At 40.6% G+C, this 25684-nt stretch overlaps 1 protein-coding gene across 3 annotated transcripts in view; it reads right to left on the bottom strand.

The window, feature by feature from the left end:
- Positions 1-23771, bottom strand: part of lrrc1 (leucine rich repeat containing 1) — a 228879-nt gene extending 205108 nt beyond the window's left edge. For 2 of the 3 annotated variants that reach the window (XM_059645575.1, XM_048531313.2), the window contains exon 1: positions 22944-23771. In XM_059645575.1, coding sequence (XP_059501558.1) covers positions 22944-23102 — 159 coding nt within the window. In that variant the 5' untranslated portion in view covers positions 23103-23771. The remainder of the gene's footprint in view (positions 1-22943) is intronic. The other variant, XM_059645576.1, reaches the window with a different exon arrangement.
- Positions 23772-25684: the final 1913 nt, after the last annotated feature.

The raw sequence follows: 25684 nt of genomic DNA on the forward strand, positions 1-25684 counted from the left end.
GACTCGGTACTTGCTTAAAACCTGTTATATGTCAGGCTTTAAGTTCTGAGTAAAGGTTGTTGAGCTGAAGCATTAACTCTGTCTCTCCACATCTGTTGCTTGATCTATTGAGTTTTTCCAACATTTTGTGTTTAGTTCAGAATTCCAGCCTTTTGCTTTCACATAAATGATAGCACATATTCTAAAGTGTTGCTAGAACACAGCATCCAGTGGTCCATGTACACAAATCTTTGAAAGTAGTAAGTTGTTGAGAGCACAAATGTGATTATTGCCCTTTTAAAGGAACAGAGCAGAAAAGCAAAGAAGTTATGATAAACCTTCATGAATCTCTGGTTAGACATCAGTGAAATACAGTGTTCAATTGTCGAGTAAGTAGAATGGATAGTAAAGAAGACATAAGGCACGCTTGCCTTTATCGGTTAGGGAATTCAGTACAAGAGTCAGGATTTCCGAAGAAGGGTCTCAACCCGAAACATCAGCTTTCCTGCTCCTCTGATGCTGCTTGGCCTGCTGTGTTCATCCAGCTCTGCACCTTGTTATCCAAGCGTCAGGATGTCATGTTGCCATTCTGTAAGACTTTGGTTAGACCCCCAGAGTATGGTGTTCAATTCTGGTCACCACACTACAGGAAGGATGTGCAGGCTTTGGAGAGCATGCAAAAGAGATTTACTAGGAAGCTAGCTGGATTGGGGGTATGACCTATAAGAAAAGGCTAGAAAAACGAAGGTTGTTTTCTCTCTAGTGGCTGAGGCTTGGAGGAGACTTGATTGATGTGTATAACATTATGAGATGCACAGGCAGGGTTAGCTATCAGAATCCTTTTCCCCAGAGTTGAAAAGTCTAATACTCGGAGGCACGCATTTAAGGTGAGAGGGGGAAAAGTTCAAAGGAGATGTGAGGGGCAAGTTTTTTTTTAAAAAAACAGAGTGGTAGGATTCTAGAATACATTGGCAGGGTGGTGGTGGAGGCAGATACAATTGGTGCATTTAAGGGGCTTTTAAATTAGCACATGCATGTGCAAGGAATGGTGCAATATGGACAAAAGGCAACCAGAAGGGATTAGTTTAATTTGGCATCATGTTTGGCACCAAATCATGAGCCAAATGGCCCATTCCTGTGCTGTACTGTTCTATGTTCTAACCTTTAAAAATCTCAGACATTCTGGGAATATCCTAACTGATTGGAAAATTGTAGATCAATTATTAAGGAAGCAGTAACAATCTTTTGAAATTGTAATTTATTCAGTGAGAACTAGCACAATTTTGTAAAAGGGAATCTGTGTTTGACAAAATTATGAGAGTTCTTTGAGGATTTAAGAAGCAGGGTGAATAAAAGGAAACCAGTAATGTACTGTATTTGGATTTCCACAATGTGTTCATTAAGGTGCCATGGAAAAGGTTATTGCACACACTAAAAGCTCACAATCTTGCAGTGAAAATGAGCTTGGATACAGGATTAGCTCGCCGATGTGAAACAGTCAGATAAATGGCTCATTTTCAGACTGGCAAACTGTGAGCAATGAGGTGCAGTAGGGGGTCAATGGTAGGAACTCAACTATTTACAATATATGTTAATGAGGGTTCAGAAAAGATTTACCACAATGTTACCAGGAAGAGAGGGTTTGAGTTACAAAAATAGGATGGATAGGCTGGGACGTTTTTCACTGGAGCGTAGGAAGTTAAGTGGTGACCTTATACAGGTTTATAAAATCATGAAGGGCATAGATAAGATGAATAGCAAGGGTCTTTTCCTTAGGGTGGGTTAGTTCAATACTAGGAGGGATATTTTTAAGGACAAAGTTTTAAAAAGGACATGAAAAGCTTCTCACACGGAGAGTGGTTCAGATAGGGAATGAATCGCCTGAGGAAATAGTCGATACATGTACAGTACAATGTTTAAAAGACATTTAGGTAAGTTCGGGAATAGGAAAGGTTTGGAGGGATACAGGCCAAATGCAGTCAAGTGGGATTTGTTTAGTTTGGGAACATGGTTAGCATGGACGAGTTGGGCTGAAGGGTCTGTTTCCATGTTGTATGACTCTGTTTGAGAGCACCGTAATTTAGGAAAGAAGTCAGATCTTGGATAGGACGCAGAAGGGATTCAACTCAAATGAGGAATTTCAGTTGTATACAGGGATTGGAAAAGCTGAGACTCTTCTCCATAAAGCAAAGGAGATTAAGAAGGAATTTGATAGATTTGCTCAAAATCACAAGGAGGGTTGACATTGAGTAAATAAGGAGGAATTTTTTCCAATAGCATAATGGAAAATAACTAAAGGGCACAGATTTAAGGTAATGGCTAAAGAAACAGATGTGACACAGGGAATTTTCTTTCAAATTAAAACTTATTATTTAGAATGCAATACCGGAAAGGATGGTCGAGGCAACAGTAACTTTCAAAATGAAATTATGGAGGTTTTGTAGCAGAGTGATAGCATGCTTAATCCTGGCCAGAAGTACTGGGTTCACATCACTACCAGGATTTGCTGGCCACAGAATAACATTTGTGGTGCAGTTCAAAAGGATAAGCAACCTGAGAATCCTTTCACCACTTCTTCAGATGGAGAAATGTTGGTGAGAAACTACGAGGAGGAGGAGGAGAAACAACGTTGCAAGGTAATGTGGTAAGGAGAGTGAAACTTAGTCAGACAACTCCACCATAGGCTGGCAGAGGACTGGTAGTCCAGAAGGTCTCCTTCTGTACTTTATCATTCCACGATAATAAAACCAAATAAAACGGAGTTTCCGATCACAGACTAGCAAATCTCAACATTTACCAATCTTGGAAATAAATTCTTCTTCAGTGACAGTGGAGAATCTGAGCTAACACGGTGTGAAGCTGGATGAACACAGCAGGCAAAGCAGCATCAAAGAAGCAGGAAAGTTGACATTCCGGTCAAGACCCTTCTTTAGAAATGTCAACTTTCTTGCTCCTCTGATGCTGCTTGGCCCACTGTGTTCATCCAGCTTCACACCGTGTTATCTCAGGTTAAAAAAAATCATTGCCTTATGAATTATAGGAGTGACCTTGCAATATTAAAGAGTATTTAGGCTTTAAAATGTGGATGTTAAGACAGGTTAAAACTTCTATATACAGACCATAAGACAAATGAAAAAGGTAGTTGAGATTGCAAGAGCAGACAAAATTCTTAAAACATGTAGTTGCATAACAAACATCACAGAGATGTTGCAGGCAAGTTACAGTCGGTGTGACAGGATAGCACAAGATAAACAAGTGTGGAATACCATGTCAACAAATCACCATGCAGGAGTAGCTACAGCAGCAGCAGTTAGCTATCAGCTGCACAATACACAGTTCTAGCTCACTAGTTTTAAATTTACAGGTCTCTAAATGTAGTCAGGATATGTGGATTTATATCTTCTATCAAGGTCTAATATTACTACATTCACCAATCTTAGATACAAAATCAGCAACTGTAGTAAAACAATTATGCTTATAAAACACAGTGAGATATGGGGATTTGAACGAGCGCACTAAAAAGGAATATTTCAGGAAAATGTGCGATAAGTTTATTTTAAAAGAATCAAATCTGAAAATCGTACCATCCAATCCTCCTCCAAACTTTCTTCCAAATGGCATTTCTACTGCATCCTCTAAAAATGCCAGTTATAGGTTTCTAGGATTTTTTTAAAAATTAGGCCTGAAATCAAAGCAGAAGCAATGATAAAATATAAACACTTCAGTGCTAAAATATTGGTACAACTGACACTAACGGTGTCTGTAATAAAACAACAGAACTGTAAAGTGACTGAAATTCTGACTGGGGTAGGGAATTCAACACAAAGATTGAACAGGAAAAAGCATTACTGATGGTCTGTTGTCATCCCCGCTGAATGCTTTCCAACTGTTGATCACCAAGATAAATTCAGCCATTTGTTACAACTTGCAGTTGCATTACACCGGTCTGAGAAACGACTTGTGACCTGATCTGGTCGTAAAGTCTCCAAGTGACATCATACATCCACACCCAAGCTGAATCTTTGCACTCGCACAAAAATAATCATGTAACAATGCCATAAGTAACCTTGTTCATCAATATGACTAAAACATTGTCATCTATCCACGTGGGAAAAAAAGAAGACATGGAAAAAAAAATGAAAATCAGATTTGAGCTTGTTCAACATAGAATCTATTAGGTTCAGAATTATCTGCAAAATAAATCCAAAAAAACAGAAGAGATTTCGTAATAATCAAGAAAAACGTGACAATTCACAAGTAATGGCACTGGAGTGTTCTCAATCCTTCTCAGTAATAGGAGAATTTTTTAAAAAAACTGATTTTACTCATGAATCTCAAGCCTAAACAGGCGTAACCTTTATTCACAGTAATTGCAGCAATACTCAACAAACCAGGTATTTTGTACAGAGTAAAACAAAAATTTAAGATTGTAATTCAAGAACAATATCTTGGTCAACATTTATGAAACACCTAGAATTACTATTTGCCAGGACTGCCTAAGAACAATTGACTTTCAGCTATTCCCCACGCCAGGCAACAGGCAGCTTCCTTGTTTGGATTCCCAGCTCTCAAATCAAAAGCTAGGGTGGGAAAGAAAAATCTAGATGGGAATTGAAGGGCTGGAAACTGCATCAAGGCACTAATACCTATGAAACTGGCAACATTACTACTAGTAAGTGTTGGAGACTTTGAAACCTCAGTTACCTTAGAGGTCCCAACAATCATCATTCAATTCTTCGACTCTGCACCTGGACAGAGTATTTTTCAGTGGAACATGCAATATGAACAGTGAGGCAGACAACGTTGATTCTACAGATGAAGGAAGGGGATGGAGTCATAAAACAGAATATTTCATAAACTAGATGTTGGCATTGATGATCGACCCAAGCTTCACTGAAAAGGCACCACATAAAGCTAAGTGAAGGAGACAGTCAATTAAATGAGAAACATTCATTCAGTAGCAAAAGCAGAGCAGTACATCACTTCAAACATAAAGAATCTGAAAACCTCCGTAAAAACATTGGCAGCAATAAATGCTGCCAGGAACATAAAAGAAAAAGCAAGTCAGGAAAGTGACCTCTTAAAATAAAGAGAAACTGATGACAGTTATGGTAAAATTATCCTTTAGGGCATTTCCTAACTGTTACACTCTGAAAACAGGATAGTTTCCATTTTCTAAAGAAGGGTCTAGGCCCAAAACATCAGCCTTCCTGCTCCTCTGATGCTGCTTGACCTGCTGTGTTGATCCAGTTCTACACCTCGTTATCTTAATTTCCAGTATGTCTGAATTGACAGCATTTTGAAGTATAATGGGTTCTTCCACACCTAGTTCGCACTTTATATGAAAATCCAAGTAAAAAAGAATGAATATTTGTAAAACAGACTCAGAAGTGTTGTCAAGCACCATCTCTCTCTCTCTCTCGCTCTCTCCACAGATGTAGTTTAAGCCAAGTAGTTCCAACATTTTCTGTTTTATTGGACTTCCAACATCCACTGTGTTTTACTTTCATTCCACTAATAATGGTGCTTTAAAGATTATTCATAAATCCAAAGATTTTACACAGGGCTTGAAAAGCACTTATCTCTGAAAGGGACACACCCAAATCTTACAAAGTGTGTGCAAAATGTTGCATGAGTATTGTGAATCTTTCATCTTTGAAATATAGAATCTCAATCTGATTCAGTGGGCCTCACAGTAAGCAAAGTAAGAGGTATCATAGAAGTTATTTTTAGTCCGCGACTATCCTAGGGTTATGGCCTGCTGCCCACAATATACAGTTACTGGGCATATGTTTCTTGTTACTGGTACCCATAACCAGACAATGAAACTGAGCTGCTGCCCTTGTTATATAATTAATTGTTCTGGACACTTAATCAAAAACAGCCATTCTTCCCAATACATCTATGACTGAGGGGAAATGAGGAAATTCAGTTATAAAGGAAAGGATAGAAAGATCAAATCCTTGGACAGAAGACTAAGATTATTTAAAAATGATATATCTACACATTGTCTTTGGCATAATAAATATCCCTAGGCGATCTATGACAGACGAAATTAGAAAACATAATTAGACATTGATGCACAACAGGTACTGTTAGAAACGATGACCAAAAGCTTGGTTTAAGAAATTGGTTTAAAAGGTGCATCTTAAAGAAAACAAGGCAGAGGCATTTAGGACAAGAATTCCAGAGTTGAGTGCTTTGGCAAATGAAGGCATGGTCACCAATACAGGAGGGATTAAAATTGGGAACGTTTAAGAAACCAGAATTAGAGCGCCACTGACAGAATGCTGGAAATTTAGTTCAAAAGAGATTAAAAAGGGTAGGAATACATAAGACCACGGAGAAATGTGAAAATTCTCTAAAGAGATGGCAAAAACAAAAGTTGACGTAGTCAACCTAAGAACAGGAGTGGTGAGTGAATAAGACTTGACTTGAATTGGAACAAAGGCAGCAGAGTTTAGAGAACCAAGTTTGCAAAGGGTAGAACGTGGAAGACCAGCTAGGAATGGTTTAGAATAATCAGATCTATGGGTTACAATGGCACAGTGGAAATTTTACCAAATGAGTTGAAGTGAGGCAGAATCAAGTGACATTAAGGAAATACAAGTTGGCAGTCTTTGTGACAACACAGGTATAAACATCATGCACTGCCCAGTGCAAATGCAACTGTACTACTTTCATAATGTACAAAATTGTTTGATGGAAAAAGAACACAGTTCTCTTTCTAAGACCCTGGTAGTTGCATGATAGAATTCTAACAGAGTTGATGATATAAAGTGGCTATCAATTATTAATCAGTTAATCCACAACAGATTCATGTGAATTGCATAAAACTGCATTTACTTGTACAGCTAGTGGGTATTAATTGAAAGAAAATTTGTTCCTATATGAATATATACAGATTGTAAGTATGATTGTTAGGTTACCAGGATCGGTAACGCGCAACCAAGTTGCAGAAAGTGTTCAAAATCAAAATTCCAAATTTCCATAGTTCTGAGGTCCCGAAGCAATCTTTTCCTTCACAAACACGCTACGGTTACCACATCATGTTTCATATTCCTGATACACTGCATCCCAAGCATAATTTTCTGAAAGAAGTCTACTAGGCGATGGCCTAGTGGTATTATCAGCAGACTGGTAATTCACAGACCCAGATAACATTCGGGAGACGAGGGTTCAAATCCCCACCATAGCAGATGGTGGAATTTGAATTCAATAAATGTCTGGAATTAAGAATCTAATGTTGGCCATGAATCCATTGTCAATTGTCAGAAAAACCCCATCTCGTTCACTAATATCCTTTGGGGAAGGAAACTGCCATCCTTACCTGGTCTGGCCTACATGTGACTCCAGACCCACAACAACATGGATGACTCTTATCTGCCCTTTGGACTACTAGAGATGGGCAATGAACTCTGCCAAGCTAGTGATGCCCTCATCCCATGAATGAATAAAGAAAAAAAATCTAATTTGCACCTGTGCGTCCAAAACAGTGAAATCCTGTAAACTAAGATAATGAAATGTGAGGCTAGATGAACACAGCAGGCCCAGCAGCATCTCAGGAGCACACTCCTGAGATGCTGCTGGGCCTGCTGTGTTCATCCAGCCTCAGATTTCATTATCTTGGATTCTCCAGCATCTGCAGTCCCATTATCACAAATCCTGTAAACTGTTGTATTTTGACACAGATAGGTGAATGAATAGGAAGTCTGGCACAAAAGACAGATAAAAAGCTCCAAGCACAATTCACTACCTGCAGAAGTGACCTTTCACAGCAACAGTGATCCCTTTGTGCTCCTCTGAGGATTTGAGTTTCATGGCTTGATCACAATACACAACATAACAAGGCAACTTTTACACTAAATACCAGTCCAAATTAGCTGTGACAGATTTTCTTAATCACCTATAAATTTATGGATTATGGCAAGAAAGGGCTTTTAAGCTTCGGTGAGATTAGTGGATGCACTATGCAATACACACACTATAGAATTCAGCATTAAATACAGCTGACCTCCTCTAGATTGCTTATGCATTTTATTGCAGGCTCTAATTGCTATCCACGATTATTGATGTTGGGTATATAACATGTAATGAGTTTGGTTTTCCCTACCAACTCCCATTTTTCTGCCTCTTTTCTGAGTTCATTCCTCATCAGCTTTCCCACTCCCCTCTTCAGCTTTAAAGTCTCCTCAAACAATTACTATGCTGTTCCATTTTCCCCTTAACCATTCACATCAAATAAAAGCATTAGCTAAGTTGGGAATACACCTGAAATATTCTTGAAACCTTTTTTAGAAAGCTGCTTGTCTCAAGTACACACACTTGTAAGTAATTCAGCAACTGCCCAAAAGTTTTACCTATTCACGGATTTTACTTTTTTAAAAAAAAATTCAGCTCCATTGTGTAGCTGCGAAATGTCATTTCCCACAACCAGCACTTAGAAGCACACAGGTAATGGGGCACAGCTCCGATCACTTCATGTGATACAAATATGAGCTGCCTGCATATTATTTCATGCTACACAATTCACAAACAAATAGTACTTCTCCCTATCACCCTCCCAAGCAACTGGTGTATAGTATAAACATGACTCTTGTAGACTCCTGGTATAACTTTCTTAGTTTTAAGAAATCAGCCTGTAAAGTGACACCAACACCCAAGAGTTATGTTCAGGCTCCAGACTAAACAATCAGCAGGGAAGTGTAGCCTGTTGCCAGTTCACTTAAATATTTGTCTAAACTGCCAATCCTATAAAGCCGTCAGTCTGATTCCATCCAAAGCGATTTAAAATTTACTGCATTACAATTTTCGAGATACAAAATTAGTGGCCTTAATGGCCTTTAATCATCTGGAGTTTAAAATAAAAGTAGGATACAAAAGCACACAAACACTGAAACCAACTGAAAGCTTAAATCTGGAAGCATCCAAGAAAGAAATATTCCATATTTTGTGGGCTGTAAGCATTTTAAAAGATAAGATTTCCTCATTTAAAATATCAAAACTAATTGCTTTCATTTCAAAGTACATGCTGTCCTCGTCAGACTTACCAATTAGAGGCCTAGTTTTTGCGCAAGCATTAATACACAAAAAACATAATTCAAATGACTCACCAGACTCAACTAACGTGGGAATAACATGTGAACAATTAAAATCACACTACATGAGGGCAGTGAAGCAGTCATAAACAAAGAAATGTGGGTTTAAATTCCAACTTTCAATAAAACACAGATGGTAACTAAATAATTCCAAACAGATTGTCAGGTTTACCACAAAGGCAGAAAACCGAAAGAACTGTGGATGCTGTAAATTGGAAACAAAAACAGAAATAGCCAGAAAAGCTCAGGTCTGGCAGCAACTGTGGACAGAAATCAGAGTTAACGTTTCAGATCCAATAACCCTTCCTCAGAACCCTCAGGTGGGCTGAAGGAGGGTCATCATACCCAAAACGTTAACTCTGATTTCTCTCCACAGATGCTGCCACATCTGCTGAGCTTTTCCAGCTATTTCTGTTTTTGTTACCACAAAAGCATTTTGCTTTAATACCAGGAGACAGCTAGGGCTGTTTCACACAGAAATTTGAGCCAGTATTCAAAATAAGTCAGGCTGGGTTCCAAAAAACAGAGAATAAAAGGGGTTTCTTTTAAATGAGCAAAATTTCTCGAACAAGGATACCTGATTTTTTTTCAGTTTTGTTTGTTTTCTTAAACAGAAAGACAAAATAAAGTTGGAAGTGAAAGAAATAACACGTGAAATTAAGTTTTGTGGTTCCTAGATGGCAACATTTCATGTAAAAACAAACAAATGAAAGGTAAATGAATGTTGCTACTTGGTACATTTCAAACATGTACATGTAGCAACTACAGGGTTTTTACAAGTCATTCTCTTACTTGCAACACGTAATGAAACAGAACAAAACTTTACAACAGATCCTTGCTGTGAAGTGACATGGTGCAGTTGTAGTTCTTTGCTCCTTTGGGGAGGTGTCAGGATCATGATGAGAAAATGTTATCCCAAGGCACAAAAGTAAACCCATATCCTTCTCAAGTGAGTTCAAATCCACGAGGTTTACTCCCCAACATAATTGTGTGTTTCAGGAGAGAACCAAAGTTCCACCTTGTATTGATGAAAAGTGGACCTGCATTTAGAAAATTGTTAAAATTCACTGCAAGCTTACAAGTGCAAATAGATTTTTTAAGGGGAGAAGTGTGCACTTTTCAAAAGGAGAACTTTGTACAAAGAAGTGCAGTAGGCACACAGGTAAATTACATAAAGCCACTGCATATTCTTGGGCGACCTGTGCCAGAAAGTCAAATATAAGCAAAGTACTGTGAATGCTAGAAATTGAAATAACAACGGAAGTGCTAGAAAAACTCAGCAGGTCAGGCAGCAACTGTGGAGGGAGGCACAAACTGAATGTTTCAGATCAATAGCTTTTCATCAGAGTTGATACAATTCTGACAAAGGGCAATAAACAAAGGCAGAAAGAAATGAAGTTGATTTTATTACAACCAATAGATTTATCACCATTTCTTAGCAAGATTAATTGCGTTTACTGTTTTTATTCACCATGCTGATGAAAATACTAAATTAAAATCAGGCCATTTCTTATTGGCTACCCAATCCTACTTCTAATAACAAAAGGGATTCGAGCACATTTTCATAACTGAGGAAGACATACTGAAAATAAAAGTGACTGTACAATTGTTCCAGTTATTGCATACCACAATGTGCTACTACTTTAAGTAAATCCAAAATACCATTTACAATATTGCTTCACATAAAGGCATCTGAATTCCCACCGATTAAGTTTGCCACAAACATAAGATACAACTTCACAGCTTTGGGAAACCACACTGGCTACTACCCAAGAAACTTTATTGACATTTCAGATCGAAAATGCTCCAGAAAATATGGCTTGAAAATATATGAAGCATGAAACTTCATAATCTACCAGCTAGGCCAGTGTCCACTGCTTAGTCTCAAGTGCCCTTAAGAAGGTGCTTGGAGGATAAATGGATAAATTAGAGGAGCAATTGAATACATAGGATCTTTAAGCTACATTTTTTGTTCCTCTTCAAGCCAGAAGTCTACATAACATCTCTGTGAGGACACCCTACAGAGGGAACACCTAAACTATTCGTAGGCTACACAGAAAATGGGGATATATAAACATATGAAATGAAACATAATCCAATGTAACTTTTCCCAAGGTATGATTCTTCTTGTACACCCACAATCAAATAACTGTTCATATGAATTTTTAATTTGCAAGTTAGTGACTGCTCCTGTTCCAGAGGCATGAAAGGAGAGAAAAACATGATGAGACAGATGACAAAGCAGGACACAGAACTCTACTACTCACAGGGCCACATTGTGTCTAAACGTGGATCATGATTGCTAGTAGATTATTCAATGAATGGCAGGGCCTGCAAACCTGCTTGTATTGTCACTCATTATTTACATAACGCTGCTTCAGAACAGGGTCATTGCTTAGCATTCAAAAGCAGGAATCCTGAATGTCATCCTTGCTTTGTTCCACCCCTCCTTGGGCTAGAAATATTAAAGTGCTTTAAAAGTCATTCCAGTCATTAACAAATTCATCTTCCTAACTGATATGGATTATATATCTCACAGCGTTCCCACTGAGCCAGGAGACCCATGCTAAATACATGAGCTTCAGTGTAAAATAGTCACTTCTGTATTGGGTTAACAACTGGAAGATCAGAATTTAAAAATGTTACACTCCTTGCATATTTAAAACAAATGAATACATAATGCTGGTAGCACCTTATGTAATTAACTTTCAAGTTCAAAAACAATTCAGTTACTTCTGTTTATGGCTTGATCAGTGTCAACCACCTTAGGTAATCAAAGCAAAGTCCAAACTTATTTGGTCAGTTTGAAAGTACATTCAGGCAATCATTTTCCTCAAACACAGCAAATTCTAGGTGGCTAAACAAGAAATTTTATCAAATAAACCTAGCAATGAATGCTGAACCACAGTTTCTAAACTAACAAATCCCCTGCTCAATGGTGCAAATGCTGAACCAGAAGATATTATGAGCATAAGTAAGTGACACCGTGTGTCACCATTTTCTAAGATAATTTTAGAAAATATTAGTGTAGGAGTACAGAATTCAGTATTGCTGAAGAAAGGTACTTTATTTAAGCATTTCATTTTGCACTGATCAAGACAATTCACTATAAATCGCAAAAGTAAAAGGAAAGCAATATTTATACTGCAAGAGAGTGCCGACTGGTTCGCAAGTGAACTCTGATTCGTAGAAGCATGCCTGCAGAATACACCAATCACTGATGGCTGAGAGTTAATGGCAAAGCTTTTAGACCATTAGGCGATAAAGCACAACAGCAGAAGCAGGCTAGTCAGCCTATCAAGCCTGATCCAGTGTTCAAGGAGATCATGGCTGATCTAATAATCCTCAGTTCCAATTTCCTACCTTTTACCCTTACTCATTAAACATCTACCTCAGCCCTAAACATAATTATCAACCCAGTCTCTGTTTCTACAGGTGTATAACTCTCAGAAGAAAATTCCCAAATACATTTAGACTTTAATATTACATGCATTGTGCCCATTTCCTGAGGCTTCTCATGAAGTGTCCTCATCAGTGCAATACAAAAAGCCTCAACAGATCTAACCTTTTTCAGAAATTCTTCATTCAAGAAAATTTACAAATAGGGCATTATGACTTTATCAGGATTCAAGCTGTAGCTCCATAACAAATGACATGCTGGTGACAGTCACCATTCACTAATTGGTCAGCTAATTCACTAACAACAGAACAACCACCTAGTTAGGATGAGCAGATGTTGTTAATTTATCAATAAAATTGCATTTTATTTTGAATGAATTGAATAAATGACCCTGTCATAAGTAACACGTAAAACAAAAATGCTCAAGTCACAACAAAAGGTGTGACTGGAACAATGCAAAACTACGACAAGATGTTTTATTAAAACCTGGACTGTTGCAATGTTAGTGGAAAGATATCAGGATGGAAAGCTCAAAAGCTGAAATTCAGACTTACATACACTCTGGTACATTAATGAGCTACATAAGCCCGAAAGTCATTAGGTTTATTCTCTAATCGCAGTGCACCAGATGGAGACCATTCCATCCATCATACCAATGCCTGCTCTTTTGCAGAGCCATCTAGCCTCTCTTCACTTTTCTTTCCCTAACTCTATGCAATTAATTCTCCTTCAATCATATATCCAACTGCTTTATGAAGGCTGCTATTGAATCTGTATCCGCCATTCTATCAAGCAGTTCATTCATTGTGTATAAAGCTGTTCTTTCCTCTCCTCTGGTTCTTTTGTTCATCATCTTAAATCTGTCCCCTCTGGTTATTAATACTTCACCCATTTGAAATCTTTATTTCTATTAGTTTCTATGTAAATATTTCAGGCTTTTAAACATCTGAATTAAATCTTACCTTTTTCCATTCAGAGGGGTTCAAACCCAATTCTGTGCCTCTAATAATCTTGCATCACTTAAAATGATTCTCTTCAACTTCTAGAATCGGACACGAAATTCCACCTACAACCAAACTAGTGCTTTCAAAGGTTGACAAAAACCTCCCGTTTTCATACTCCATGCCTTGAACTTACAAAGGCAAGGATCACACATGCTTTGAACTGTTTTGTTAATCTTTCCTGCCACTTCAAGGAAGTGTGACAAAACATCCCCAGATCCATCCCTTCTTGCAGCCCCTTTAAAATTGCATTAGTTAGCATCAATTATTCATCTTCATTCTTCTTAAAATTTTCTTCAACCATTTCATGCTTTTTGCAAGGATATTCTCATGCCACGTGACAGGCTTATGTTGCACAGACACAGGTCCTTTAACCAAAATCATCTCTTCCAACCAGGTTTCCCAAACTAAACCAGTCCAATTTGCCTGTGTTTGGCTCATATTCCTCCAAACCCTTTCTATTCATGTATCCGTCCAAACAGCTTTTAAATGCTGTAACTGTACCTGCATCTAGCACTTCCTCTGGGAAGTAATTCCACACAGCCAATGGCCATACTAGTCTGATCGCGCAAGCCAAGCAGACTCAGGACGGGTTAGCACTTGGATGGAAGACTGCGTGGAAATGCCAGGCGCAGCAGCCTTAAAACAAAAAGTGGGTGACACGGTGGCTCAGTGGTTAGCATCGCTGCCTCACAGTGCCAGGAACCCCGGTTAGATTCCATCCTCGGGCGACTGTGTGTATGGGTTTCCTCCAGGTACTCCAGTTTTCTCCCACAGTCCAAAGAGGCGCAGGCAGGGTGGACTGGCCATGCTAAATTGCCCATGGTGTCCAGGGACGTGTAGATTAGGTGGGTTATAGGGGGATGGGTCTGGATGGGATGCTCCGACAGTCGGTGTGGACTTGTTGGGCTGAAGGGCCTGTTTCCACACTGTAGGGATTCTATGATATGGACCACCCTCTAGAAATACTGCCCCTCAGGTCTCTTAAATCTTTCTCCTCTCATCTTAAAATTATACCCTCTGGTTTTGAACTCCCCTACCCTAGGGAAAAGGCCTTTGCTATTCATATTATCTATGTACCTTTTGCAAACCTCCGCGAGGTCATCCCTCAACCTCCTCCACTCCAAGGACGAAAGTCCTCTGCCTATCCAGCCTCTCCTGACAACTCAAACCCTCCAGTCCTGGTAATGTGTTTATAAAATGGAAGGAGTGCAGAAAAAATTTAATAATATCTTTCTTATGGAAAGAGACCAGGGCTGTACACAGTACTCCAAAAGTGTTCTCACCAACATCTGGTATGGCCACCGGCCTGTCTCTGCCCACCAGAATATTGTGATTAATTGCCCCTCACTCTATCCATTTCTATGTTTTAGATCATCTGAAAACTTTGAAGTTTTGCTCTGTACCAAATACATAGCAGCAATAATAGTGGCCCTAGCACTTAAACCTTGGGAACTCCACTGTGTTGTGCTGTTTATGGTTCTAAGTGTCTGAAAGAGTTAATACTGAGAAATGTCTTAAGCATCACCCACTACGAAGTCACAATAACATAACTGGATCTCAAAGAAATAAAAGCTAACATCTAGGTCCTATTCAATTTCCTGTGACAATGTTTTATCATATCAGTGTGTTAATTTGTACTACATTGCTAACATGCAATTGACTATTTCCAGCTTCAGGCAAACAAGTGTTTTCTCAACCATATCAGATCAAGTGGGTCCCAGTAGATCCCTACACTAAAACAGGATGAGAGCAAACCACCTGTACTATACTGTGGCTGAGACAGTTCTATGAAACAAGGTTAGCAATGAGAATAGATCATACATGTATTGCTTTCTAGTCTGAAACACAACTATTCACCAATACAGTCCCATTCTGTGGAAGGGCCACCGGACCCAAAACATTAACTCTGATCTTTTTCTTCACAGATGCTTGCAGGCCTGCTGGCCTTTTCCAGCAACTTCTGCTTTTGGCACTAATTTCTCCCTTTTTCGTCCCTCAACTAATTTCGTATCCATGCTGCTACTGCTCCACTTATCAAACGGGCTTCAATTTTGCTAACATGCGATATTTCATCAAATGCCTTTTGAAAATTATATACAATCAACTTAACAGTCACCTTCTCCATTATATAGCAAAAATCAAGTTAGCCAACAGGAATTTCCTGTAAATGTGTGCAGTGCCTCATTTATTGATCCATATTCATATGTCTGTTGATTTTCTCCTAAGTCATAGTTTCTAAATGCATCCTCACCACCAACACTTAACTGACTGTCCTGTAATTATAAATTTTCCTATTCTCCATTTTTGAACGGGGTAATGTTTGAATTCTCCATTCCTCTGGTAGCATTTCTGCATTCAAGGAGAACCTTCTGATGAAGGGTCTAGGTCCGAAACATCAGCTTTTGTGCTCCTAAGATGCTGCTAGGCCTGCTGTGTTCATCCAGCTCCACACTTTGTTATTTCAGATTATCCAGCATCTGCAGTTCCCATTGTCTCTGACCAGCATTTCCACAATTGCTACCCTTACCTCAATCAACTATTTAGAATGCATTCCATCTGAACCAGGTGACATAGCTATTTCAAGTACGTGCAACCTTTTTAATACTCCCTATTCATTTACCTGATTTTAATTTTACCCAGCACCTGAGCTACATCCTTGTTTAAGTGGTCTTTGACAAAGTTCTCCTCCCTGATATACTGACACAAAGTCTTGATTTACATCCTCAGCTGCACCTTCTTTCTCCATCCATCATTGGTTCCTTACCAGCACCTCTGAAAAAAACTGTTTACTGTTAATTATGTTCATGGAGGATTAAGGGATCACCCAGTATATCTACTGAACTGTGCCCTTAGATAGGAAGAAAGAGGATATAAAATCATTGACAAAAATTGGACTAATTTGATGGAACTGTTCAGATTTCGCTAGTGGGTTGTTTCTCCCACCATGCAAACCCGACTTTTCCAATTTGTTCAATTTCTTAATATGACCACGTGAAACTTAAGAACAAGTCAACATCTCAACATACAGAGGCACATACTGGCTGAGATGAAATTGAAAAAAAACTGAAAATATCCCTCTACCTTCACTGTGAACCGTCAACATATAGATTGCATTTGTGCAACAATATGTAGTACAAAACATCTCAATGTGTAGGAAATCATTGTCACTGGAGGTAAATAGGCAAGTCTGAAGAGTGGAAATCAAATTCTGAACTTGTATTTAATAATCCAGCTTCAAGTGACATTTACTGGAAACATCCATGCATTTTAGCCACTTTGTGGAACGCACAAAACCATTCCACAAGCAAAGGCTTAGTAGGGAAGAGGGACTAAAATAGACAGTTTGTTTGTGGGTCAACTAATGGTAGCTGTTATCATTGAACTCAAAGACTCAAACACAATTTATATCTTCAAGCCAATTTCAGTTTTGATCAGTAAACTGAACAAAATATCTCACTCCTTTACAATATTAAATTAATTTTTAAATAGTGTGATTTTAAATGAACCTGTGCATTTCTTCCAAGGCTTATACAAAAGGTCTCATTCTCAGATAGCATTACCTCAAATAACATGTCTACAATACCACACAAATTCAGTTATTAGCCATGCACCTCTTTCAGTTGCACGGTCTATTGAACAGAAAAGCATTTTAATACCTTAACCTTAACGCAAAATGATGCAAAATAGTCACCATTAAGGTCACGTTTAATAACTACAGCATACCAATCACAATTTTCTGCAGCTTGGCAGTGTCCTGCAGAATCAGCAGAAAGAGAGAGACATGTAAGTTTACTGTAGCTTTATGTTTGTGCATAGTTGGCAAATTTAATTTCAGTCCTATAACTTAGCTATTTCACATAGAAAATTAACCTTAATCACATTAAAACTTGTTCAAACAAATACCTGGACTTCAGTTTTCTGACAACAGTTGCCAACAGAGTTATCATTAGAAGATTTCAATACCTCATTTGATGATCAGTAAGGCATTCATACTACCAAAATGATCCACAAGGCGATTGGTGCATTTGACACAAAACTAGGAAGAAAATTTAATGACTCATTTCCCCTTGGAGGATTCTGACAGCTACAAGCAGTCATATATAGCTAGAGAAATATCCCATGATACAATACATGAGCAATAAAGTATTACAAAGAGGCAACCCTTTAATAATTAAACCAAAACACAAGCCCCAATCTGTTAAATGGGAGTAGAAGTTCCCTTCTAATAATTACCTCTGAAACATGCCTTCTCCATCGCAATCTGTTAAGAGTAGTTAAAAGAAAGAAAATCCTTAATCTACTTTATAAATAACAAGAAACAATTTATTTATTTAATCCAAACAATGAACAAATTAACCCAACAATTCCCCAGACTACTAACTATCCCTAACTGGCCTAAATTCTACTGGAATGCTGTTTCAATAAACACAAGTCCCATTATATTACCCAATTAATAAGACCAATAAATTAAAATTTAATCTCTTCAAGTTCTCACAGCCTGCCTTCTGTAACATTCTGTCTTTTCCAATATTCCACAAACACTTCAACCGATTCTGCTGTCAAGGATGTTTTCTCCATAATTTCTTCTGTGAGGGCTCTAAGCTAAAAATGCCTTCGCACCTTTAATGAAATAGATGGTGCATTCTCTGATTGCTTAGAAAAAAAGGTGTTGTCTCTTGGTAATTAGCGCTACCCTTGATCTTCAAAAAAACCTCTCATATATTCCCTATGACACATTAAATTTTTAGAATATGATTGGTTTCAGGTTGTCAACACCATCAGTTTTAAATTCAATTGGCTTTGAATCGTTCAGTGCTTTGTTTAAATTAATTGGTCAAATTCAAACTATTGTCTTTGTAAAAATGCTGCTTGGCTGGTCAATACAAGATGCTTCAATTCAGGCTCTCTCTATGTGTAAACTTCAAAGCATACACAAAGCACAATCTCTTAAAGGGGCCGGGCACACTTTTTCTCCCCATTATCATTTTCTTTAAGCAACCGTTCTAACTTGCTGCCTTTTAATTCATGCATACTCTACCCAACGTCATAAAAAAGTGATCCCCAACCTTGTATCAAGAAACAAATGACAACTAGTTATAATTATATGAGAGATAATGGGAACTGCAGATGCTGGAGAATCCAAAATAACAAAGTGTGACGCTGGATGAACACAGCAGGCCAAGCAGCATCACAGGAGCACAAAAGCTGACGTTTCAGGCCTAGACCCTTCATCTGATGTTATCTTAGTTATAATTGTAGTTTTCCAATTTATAACTTCTACCTTGACCGATATTTAATACAGTTACTAGTAGTCCAGTTAAAGTGTGTTGACTTGAAATGACACGCTTGTCTGTTTTGCACCATCCTCATGTATCTACCGAGACTTGCCCACAATGACTTTAGCATCAATCATCCAATCAAGCTTAGGTCAATGACTCTTTCTACAGATATCTGTTGCTTTTCAGCTTTGATCAAATGGCCAAAACACGCATTTTCTTTTGGAATATCAATTTTTAAGAGTTCCTTTTGCTCATTTGCAATTTTCAAGTGCCTCTTTGTTTGGCATACAGATGTCCTGCACATGTCTTAGCATCAACATTTCAAAAACATCAGCATTTCCATTTCTTCCACTCTTCTTTACATATTGTGTGTGTTCTGGGGCATACAGCAAAAGTGGGTAGAATTTGGCTACGTTACACGTTTTTGTCTTGTTACAGGCTTAAGTTTTCTTGCTATTTTCAAACTGAAAATAGTTTGTGACTGACTTACAGCAGAGATTTATACCAGTGAGGACAGATATTCTATAAAGGGGATAAAACAACCATAGCTAACCAAGTTAAGGATAACATCAAATTGAAAGAAAATGCACTCAACAGGGTAAGATTAGTGGTAAACCACAGGATCGGAAAAGTTTTAAAAGTGAACAAAGATAACCAAAAAGAAAATAAAGAGGGAGAAAACAAACCATGAGGATAAATTCGCAAGCAGTATAGGAATGGACAAACAATAAGGATTATTTTAAAGATACAAAAAGGAGGCGGCTGAAGTGAACATCAGCCTCTTAGAAAGTGAATATGGGAAATAATGAGGAATCAGGAAGTGACAAAGGATTTGTGTAATTGTCCGTTTTCATGGTGGAGAACACTATTAGATTCTAAGATCATTAAGTAAGTTTGGAGGGTAAGTGGGGGTGGATGTAGAGAAAGTGGTGAGGAGAAGAAAGAGAGAAATATGGGAAATAAATACAATTATTTCTTCTTTGAGGAAATTGTTTTTGAACCAAGAGGCATGTCAAGGCTAGGTCATTAAGTATGTTCAAGGCTGAGATAAACAAACATTTAATTAGTAAGGGAATCAAAGGTTATGGAGATAAGGCAGGAATGGGGAACATTGGATTATTAAGTCAACCATGATATCACTGAATGACGAAGCAGATTCAATCAATCAAATGGCCTACTTCTGCTCCAATGTCTTGTGGCTTTCTGGTCTTATGTTGTTGAGATATCTTTGTCACAAAACTGCTTCTGGACCTTTTCATCCTTCTTCTAATTTCTGCTCTTTTAATGGGGTGGCACAGTGGCTCAGTGGTTAGCACTGCAGCCTCACAGTGCCAGGGACCTGGGTTCGATTCCAGCCTGGGGTGATTGTCTGTGTGGAGTTTGCACTTTCTCCCAGCGTCTGCGTGGGTTTCCTCTGAGCACTCCGGTTTCCTCCCACAGTCCAAAGGTGTACAGGCTAGGTGGATCGGCCATGCTAAATTGCCCATAGTGTTCAGGGGTGTGTGGGTTATGGGGGATGGGTCTGGGTGGGATGCTCCAAGGGGCGGTGTGGACTTGTTGGGCCGAAGGGCCTATTTTCACACTGTGGGGAATCTAATCTAATCTAATCATGGAGATTCACATTTTGAAGTTTTGAGTATTAACACCAAAAAGGCAAAGGTAGTAGGGCCAGCTTAGAAGAAACTAAAGCGAAGATTGAAATGAATGGCATCACATTCGAACTGGCAATATTCAACATTACAAGCAAAAAAACTGAACTATTACAATAACAAGTATACTCTGCCACAGATGCAAAGCAAACAAACTGCTCTCAGCTTATATCCTCGGTCTTCAACATTCCAACCTACAAAGTCCTCTAACCGAATACCTATTAAACTCTGAGATGACAAATTGTGGAGCTGGATGAACTGAGCAGGCCAATCAGCATCTTAGGAGCACAAACAGCCTAGACTCTTCATCAGAAAAGGGGGAGGGTTCTGAAATAATAAACAGGGAGAGACTGATCGAAGAAGGATAGAGGAGAACATAGGTGGAGAGGAGAGTATAGTTGGCGAGGTAAGGAGGGGATAGTTAAGTCCAGGGAGGATGGACAGGTCAAGGGGGTGGGTTGAGGTTAGGAGGTAGGAAATGGAGGTGCAGCTTGAGGTGGGAGCAGGGGATAGATGAGAGGAAGAACAGGTTAGGGACAAGCTGGGCTGGTTTTGGGATGCAGTGTGGGGAGGGGAGATTTTGAAGCTTGTGAAATCCACATTGATACCATTGGGCTGCATGGTTCCCAAGTGGGTTCTCAAGATTTATAGTGAATTCATTTCCCATTTGATCTTCTAATCTTAGACTATCGGTAAAAGCTAAATAAATTACTCCTGAGCTTGATCCAACAGTTAGTACCTGGCGCATATATCCCCCTGCAAAACGACTTAGCAGTTTGTCTCTTTGACAATGGTTGTTGCTGAGAAAAGCATACTTCCATGTCATTCACACATGCTGATTCAGAGTAAACAAATGGTGTGTGTACATATCTGAATCCTACTTTCTACTAGTTTGAGTTACTACCTTTAAATCACAACTTCTCTACAGTCCGTAACTACTTCCTATCTATTATACTACATCTCCCACCTTGATCCCACATTTTGCAACTTATTGAAAACCTTTCTTAATGCCAAATCATCGACATCTCTCGTCACAATAGTCCACAATATCTGCTATCCCTCAAACAATTCAATAATTTCAAGTATGCCTTCACCTTTGAGTTTTTTTTAAAAATCAATCCCTCCATAGCTCAAAACTTGAGTTTCGTGAAAACAGTTTTGTGCAGATAAAGTTTTCAGTCTTGTATTCATCGAGTCAGACAAAATAAATCCCAAACAGCACAACAATTCATTTTACATGAGGAAAGGCTGCTGTGAACCAGGAAGTTGACTCTGATTGCAGCATTGCCACTAAGAATGCAACAGAAGTATCACGGGGAAACATTTCTCTGCTGCATTCCCCATGACAACACCTTGATCACAATCCATTTACCATACAATCAACACCCTTTTCTCATGCAGTATAAATTATTGGTCTCTGAAATTTGACATTCTTGAGACTATCCTGATGGGTTCAAGATGAATATCATGGACAACATTTCTCCCTTCTCTGTAATTTTTAAATTATACTTTAGTTGGTAGATTTTGTTTCACAGTCTTTCAGTAAAAATACTGTCATTTGCTACCAGATTAAGAAAATTAGTTGCCATTGCCTGCGGCCCAAATCTAACCTGTAGTCTTCAGTTGCAGGCAAAGTAGACAACTGACTCAATCTGGAATCAGTGATACATCTCACACTTTTTTCCCCCAAGGTTATCAGGTCAACAATATAACACATCCATTATTTGGCCTAGCACTTTGGAGTAAATTTAATGCTTTAAAATATCACCTTCCACATAAACTACCCTGGCAACATAAGCATAATTGCCAATTTACGAACATCTTTGTTTTTGGGAATTAGGAGCTGAGGGTTGAGGCAAATTTGTATTCAATCATTTGAAATAAAACAAAATCTTCACTTTGCTCAGAATAAGGTTCACACTCAATCTCGGAGGTAGGGAAGCAGTATGTCTGTTATCATTCTAGCTTCTGCAATAGCAACCTATCTTTAGTTCCACATCACAGTCAGTGACTATTCCGTCTTTAAGTGTAATAGACGTTCCGTTTGTATAACTGGAGATTAAATGATATTCGTAAACTGAATCAACGTGTAAAACGTGAGATTACCTCTAAGTAGACAAATCAATTGAGAGTATGAAAGACGTGTCAGGAAGGAAAGCTAACTTTTAAGTCACTCTTAATGCCAATTAAGAGTAAACCTTGCCAGATCTTTGACACTTCAGGATTTCCGCTGCTGTAACCACCAACCACAAATCACAGCGACCAATGTCGACAAATACCGACGGCAGTGCCGGATCTCGAAAGTAGAAATCACTGATATTTACATTTTTTCTCTTAAGTTTCTTTTGCCGGAGTAACTTCGCGTGCAGTTTTTTTTTTCGAAAACTTATAAATACAAGTTTACAATTTTAAGTGCCTCAAGCGGAGATTGGAAACAACGTTCATACAACTTTTTTTAAAATAAACAAACCACGAAGAGCCGAACGAGCGAAATAAATACAGTACAGGTTTGGGACTGCGGTCTCGGCACTTACTTTGGGCAGCTCACGTAGTTGGTTGGCGTCGAGCAGCAGTTCCTCCAGGCTCCGGCTGTAGCGATAAATCTCATCAGGGACGGCGAGGAGCGAGCAGTGTCTCCTGTCCACCGCCTCAACGTGTCGGTTGCACCGCCATAGAGGAATGCAATTAAACATGTCTCGGACTCTGAGGGGGTCGGCGAGAACGATAATTCCCGGGGAAACGGGCGGGGGGCGTCTCGCGGTTCCAGGGGCTTTCTGGGAGGGGGGGGGGTCTCGCGGATCCTGTGGAAGGTTCTCGAGAGGGCAACGCGGAAGCGGGGAGGAAGGGGGTCTCGCGGATGCCGTGTAAGATTCTTGGAGGGTAAGGGGGCTCTCGCGGTTCCGGTCGAAGACTCTTTCCCCTTCTCTCCCCGCCCCCCCCCCCAACCCCGGTCCTTCGGGTGGCGAGCGTGCCAGAGGCTCTCAGCGGTCACTGCTCCGGTTCCCGACGCCGGCCGCCTCCGAGCAGCCACGCGCAGCGAAACCGTGACAGGCGCCAGGGGTGAGGGCCGGGAACAGATCGAGCATTCAACCCGATAGTTAATCGAATCGAGTGATTTTTTTGTTTAAAAGAAAACCCCGATTCCAACCCGGCTTTCCCCTCTCTCTCCGGCTGGCTGCTCTCAATTCAGGTTCAGGAGAAGTTCATAAAAGGTAAACCTGTCCCTTTCTTTCAGTTTTCCGCCCACCCCCCCGCCGTTGTCCTACATATCTCCTCTTTCTCTCTCTCTCTCCGTCTCGGTTCAGGATTTGCTCTGGTCCCAGTTCCTGAACCGGAACGTACCCTCCCTCCTTCAACTGACGTCAACGCTCCCAGCGGGCCATGTGGAGAGACAGACAGAGAGAAGGAGGGTACAGAGGCTGAGAGAGGTGCAGGGAGGAAGAAGGAAGGAAAGGGTTTGGAGGGAGAAAAGTGGGAGGGGAAGAAATAAGGTAAATGAAGGATAGGTGGGAGAAAGAGGAGACACAAAGTAGGGGTGAAGTAAAGGGTGGTTCAGGAAAGAAGGGGTGGGGGAACGGGGGCAGGGACGAGGGGCCTGAAGGGACCCGGGAGGCAGAGCAGACGAGGGAGCGGCGGAGGAGACAGAGACCGGGTCCAGATATGCGGGACCAGGCGGACTGCGAGTGGGCACAGGGTTTGGGGGTAGGGACGAAGGAGTGAAGGGGACTGAGGAGACAGGGTTTGGAGGGGTCCGAGGTGGGGGGCAAGAGACAAGGAGGTGGAGGAGACTGAAGTCGGAGTGAGAGACGAGATGGTGGAGGGGACGGTGGGACAGACGGGGTTTGATGGTATCTGGGGTGAGTTGGAGAGGGGTGACAATGACGAGGGTCTGAGCAGGAGCAAGGGGTGGAGAGATGAGGGGACTCAGGGCTAAGGAGGAGACTAAGAGGGTGATGAGTGGGTTAAGGGTCAGTGAGGGGGTGGAAGCGACTGAGGGGGCAGGGAGGAGATGAGGTTCAGGTAGACGAGGTGGCAGGGAAGGATATGGGGTGGAGGTGAGAGGGCGCGAAGGGGTGCAGGTGCAGAGGCAATGGGGAACGGGGGAAACTCGGGTGAGGAGAGTGTAGAGCTGAGGGGTGGTGGACCAGGGGGCTGAAGGTTACAACTGAGAAGGGTGGCAGAGTTGAAGGATGTGGAGCCGTGGCAGAGAGGAGTGGAAGTGCGAGGAGGAGGCAAGATGGACGGAGGCGTGAGGGGGCAGCACTAGGGTTAGCAGTGCAAGGCATTGTGGAGGTACAAGGGGGAGGCATGAGTTTTGGGCATGGAAAGGTGGGTGGGGGTGGTGAGGGGATTGGATGCACAAGGCGGGGAATCTGCAAGTTAGGGTGGAGGCACAGGGGTTTAGAGGCACAAAGTGGGGAGCGGGGAGGCAAGGAGGGGAAGGCAGGTGGGGAGCAGGGAAGGAAGTGAGGAATAGAAGAGAGGCAAGGGGGGAGCAGTGGTGAGGGGAGTGAGTAGTGGAGATGAGGGGTTTTTTTTTTCATTAATGGGATGAAGGCATTGCTGACTAGGCAGCATTTATTGCCCAGAGGGCAGTCAGAATCAATTACATTGCTGTGGGTCTGGAGTCCACATGTCAGCCAGACCAGGGAAGGATGGCAGTTTCCCTCCCTAAAGGACATTAGTGAATCACTTGGGTTTTTCCAACGATCGACAATGGATTCATGATAACAAAGTGTGGAGCTGGATGACCACAGCAGGCCAGGCAGCACCTCAGGAGCACAAAAGCTGACGTTTCGGGCCTAGACCCTTCATCAGAGAGGGGGATGGGGAGAGGGAACTGGAATAAATAGGGAGGGGGGGAGGCGGACTGACGATGGAGAGAAAACAAGATAGGTAGAGAGGAGAGTATAGGTGGGAAGGTAGGGAGGAGATAGGTCAGTCCAGGGAAGATGGACAGGTCAAGGAGGCAGGATGAGGTGGTAGGTAGGAAATGGAGGTGCGGCTTGAGGTGGGAGGAAGAACAGGTTAGGGAAGCAGAGACAGGCTGGGCTGGTTTTGGGATGCAGTGGGGGGAGGGGGGGAGGTGAGCTGGTTTTGGGTTGCAGTGGGGGAAGGGGAAATTTTGAAGCTTGTGAAGTCCACATTGATACCATTGGGCTGCAGGGTTCCCAAGCGGAATATGAGTTGCTGTTCCTGCAACATTCGGGTGGCATCATTGTGGCACTGCAGGGGGCCCATGATGGACATGTCGTCTGAGGAATGGGAGGGGGAG

This window comes from Stegostoma tigrinum, chromosome 4 (assembly GCF_030684315.1).
Source record: "Stegostoma tigrinum isolate sSteTig4 chromosome 4, sSteTig4.hap1, whole genome shotgun sequence".
In the NCBI taxonomy this organism is placed as follows: Eukaryota; Metazoa; Chordata; class Chondrichthyes; order Orectolobiformes; family Stegostomatidae; genus Stegostoma; species Stegostoma tigrinum.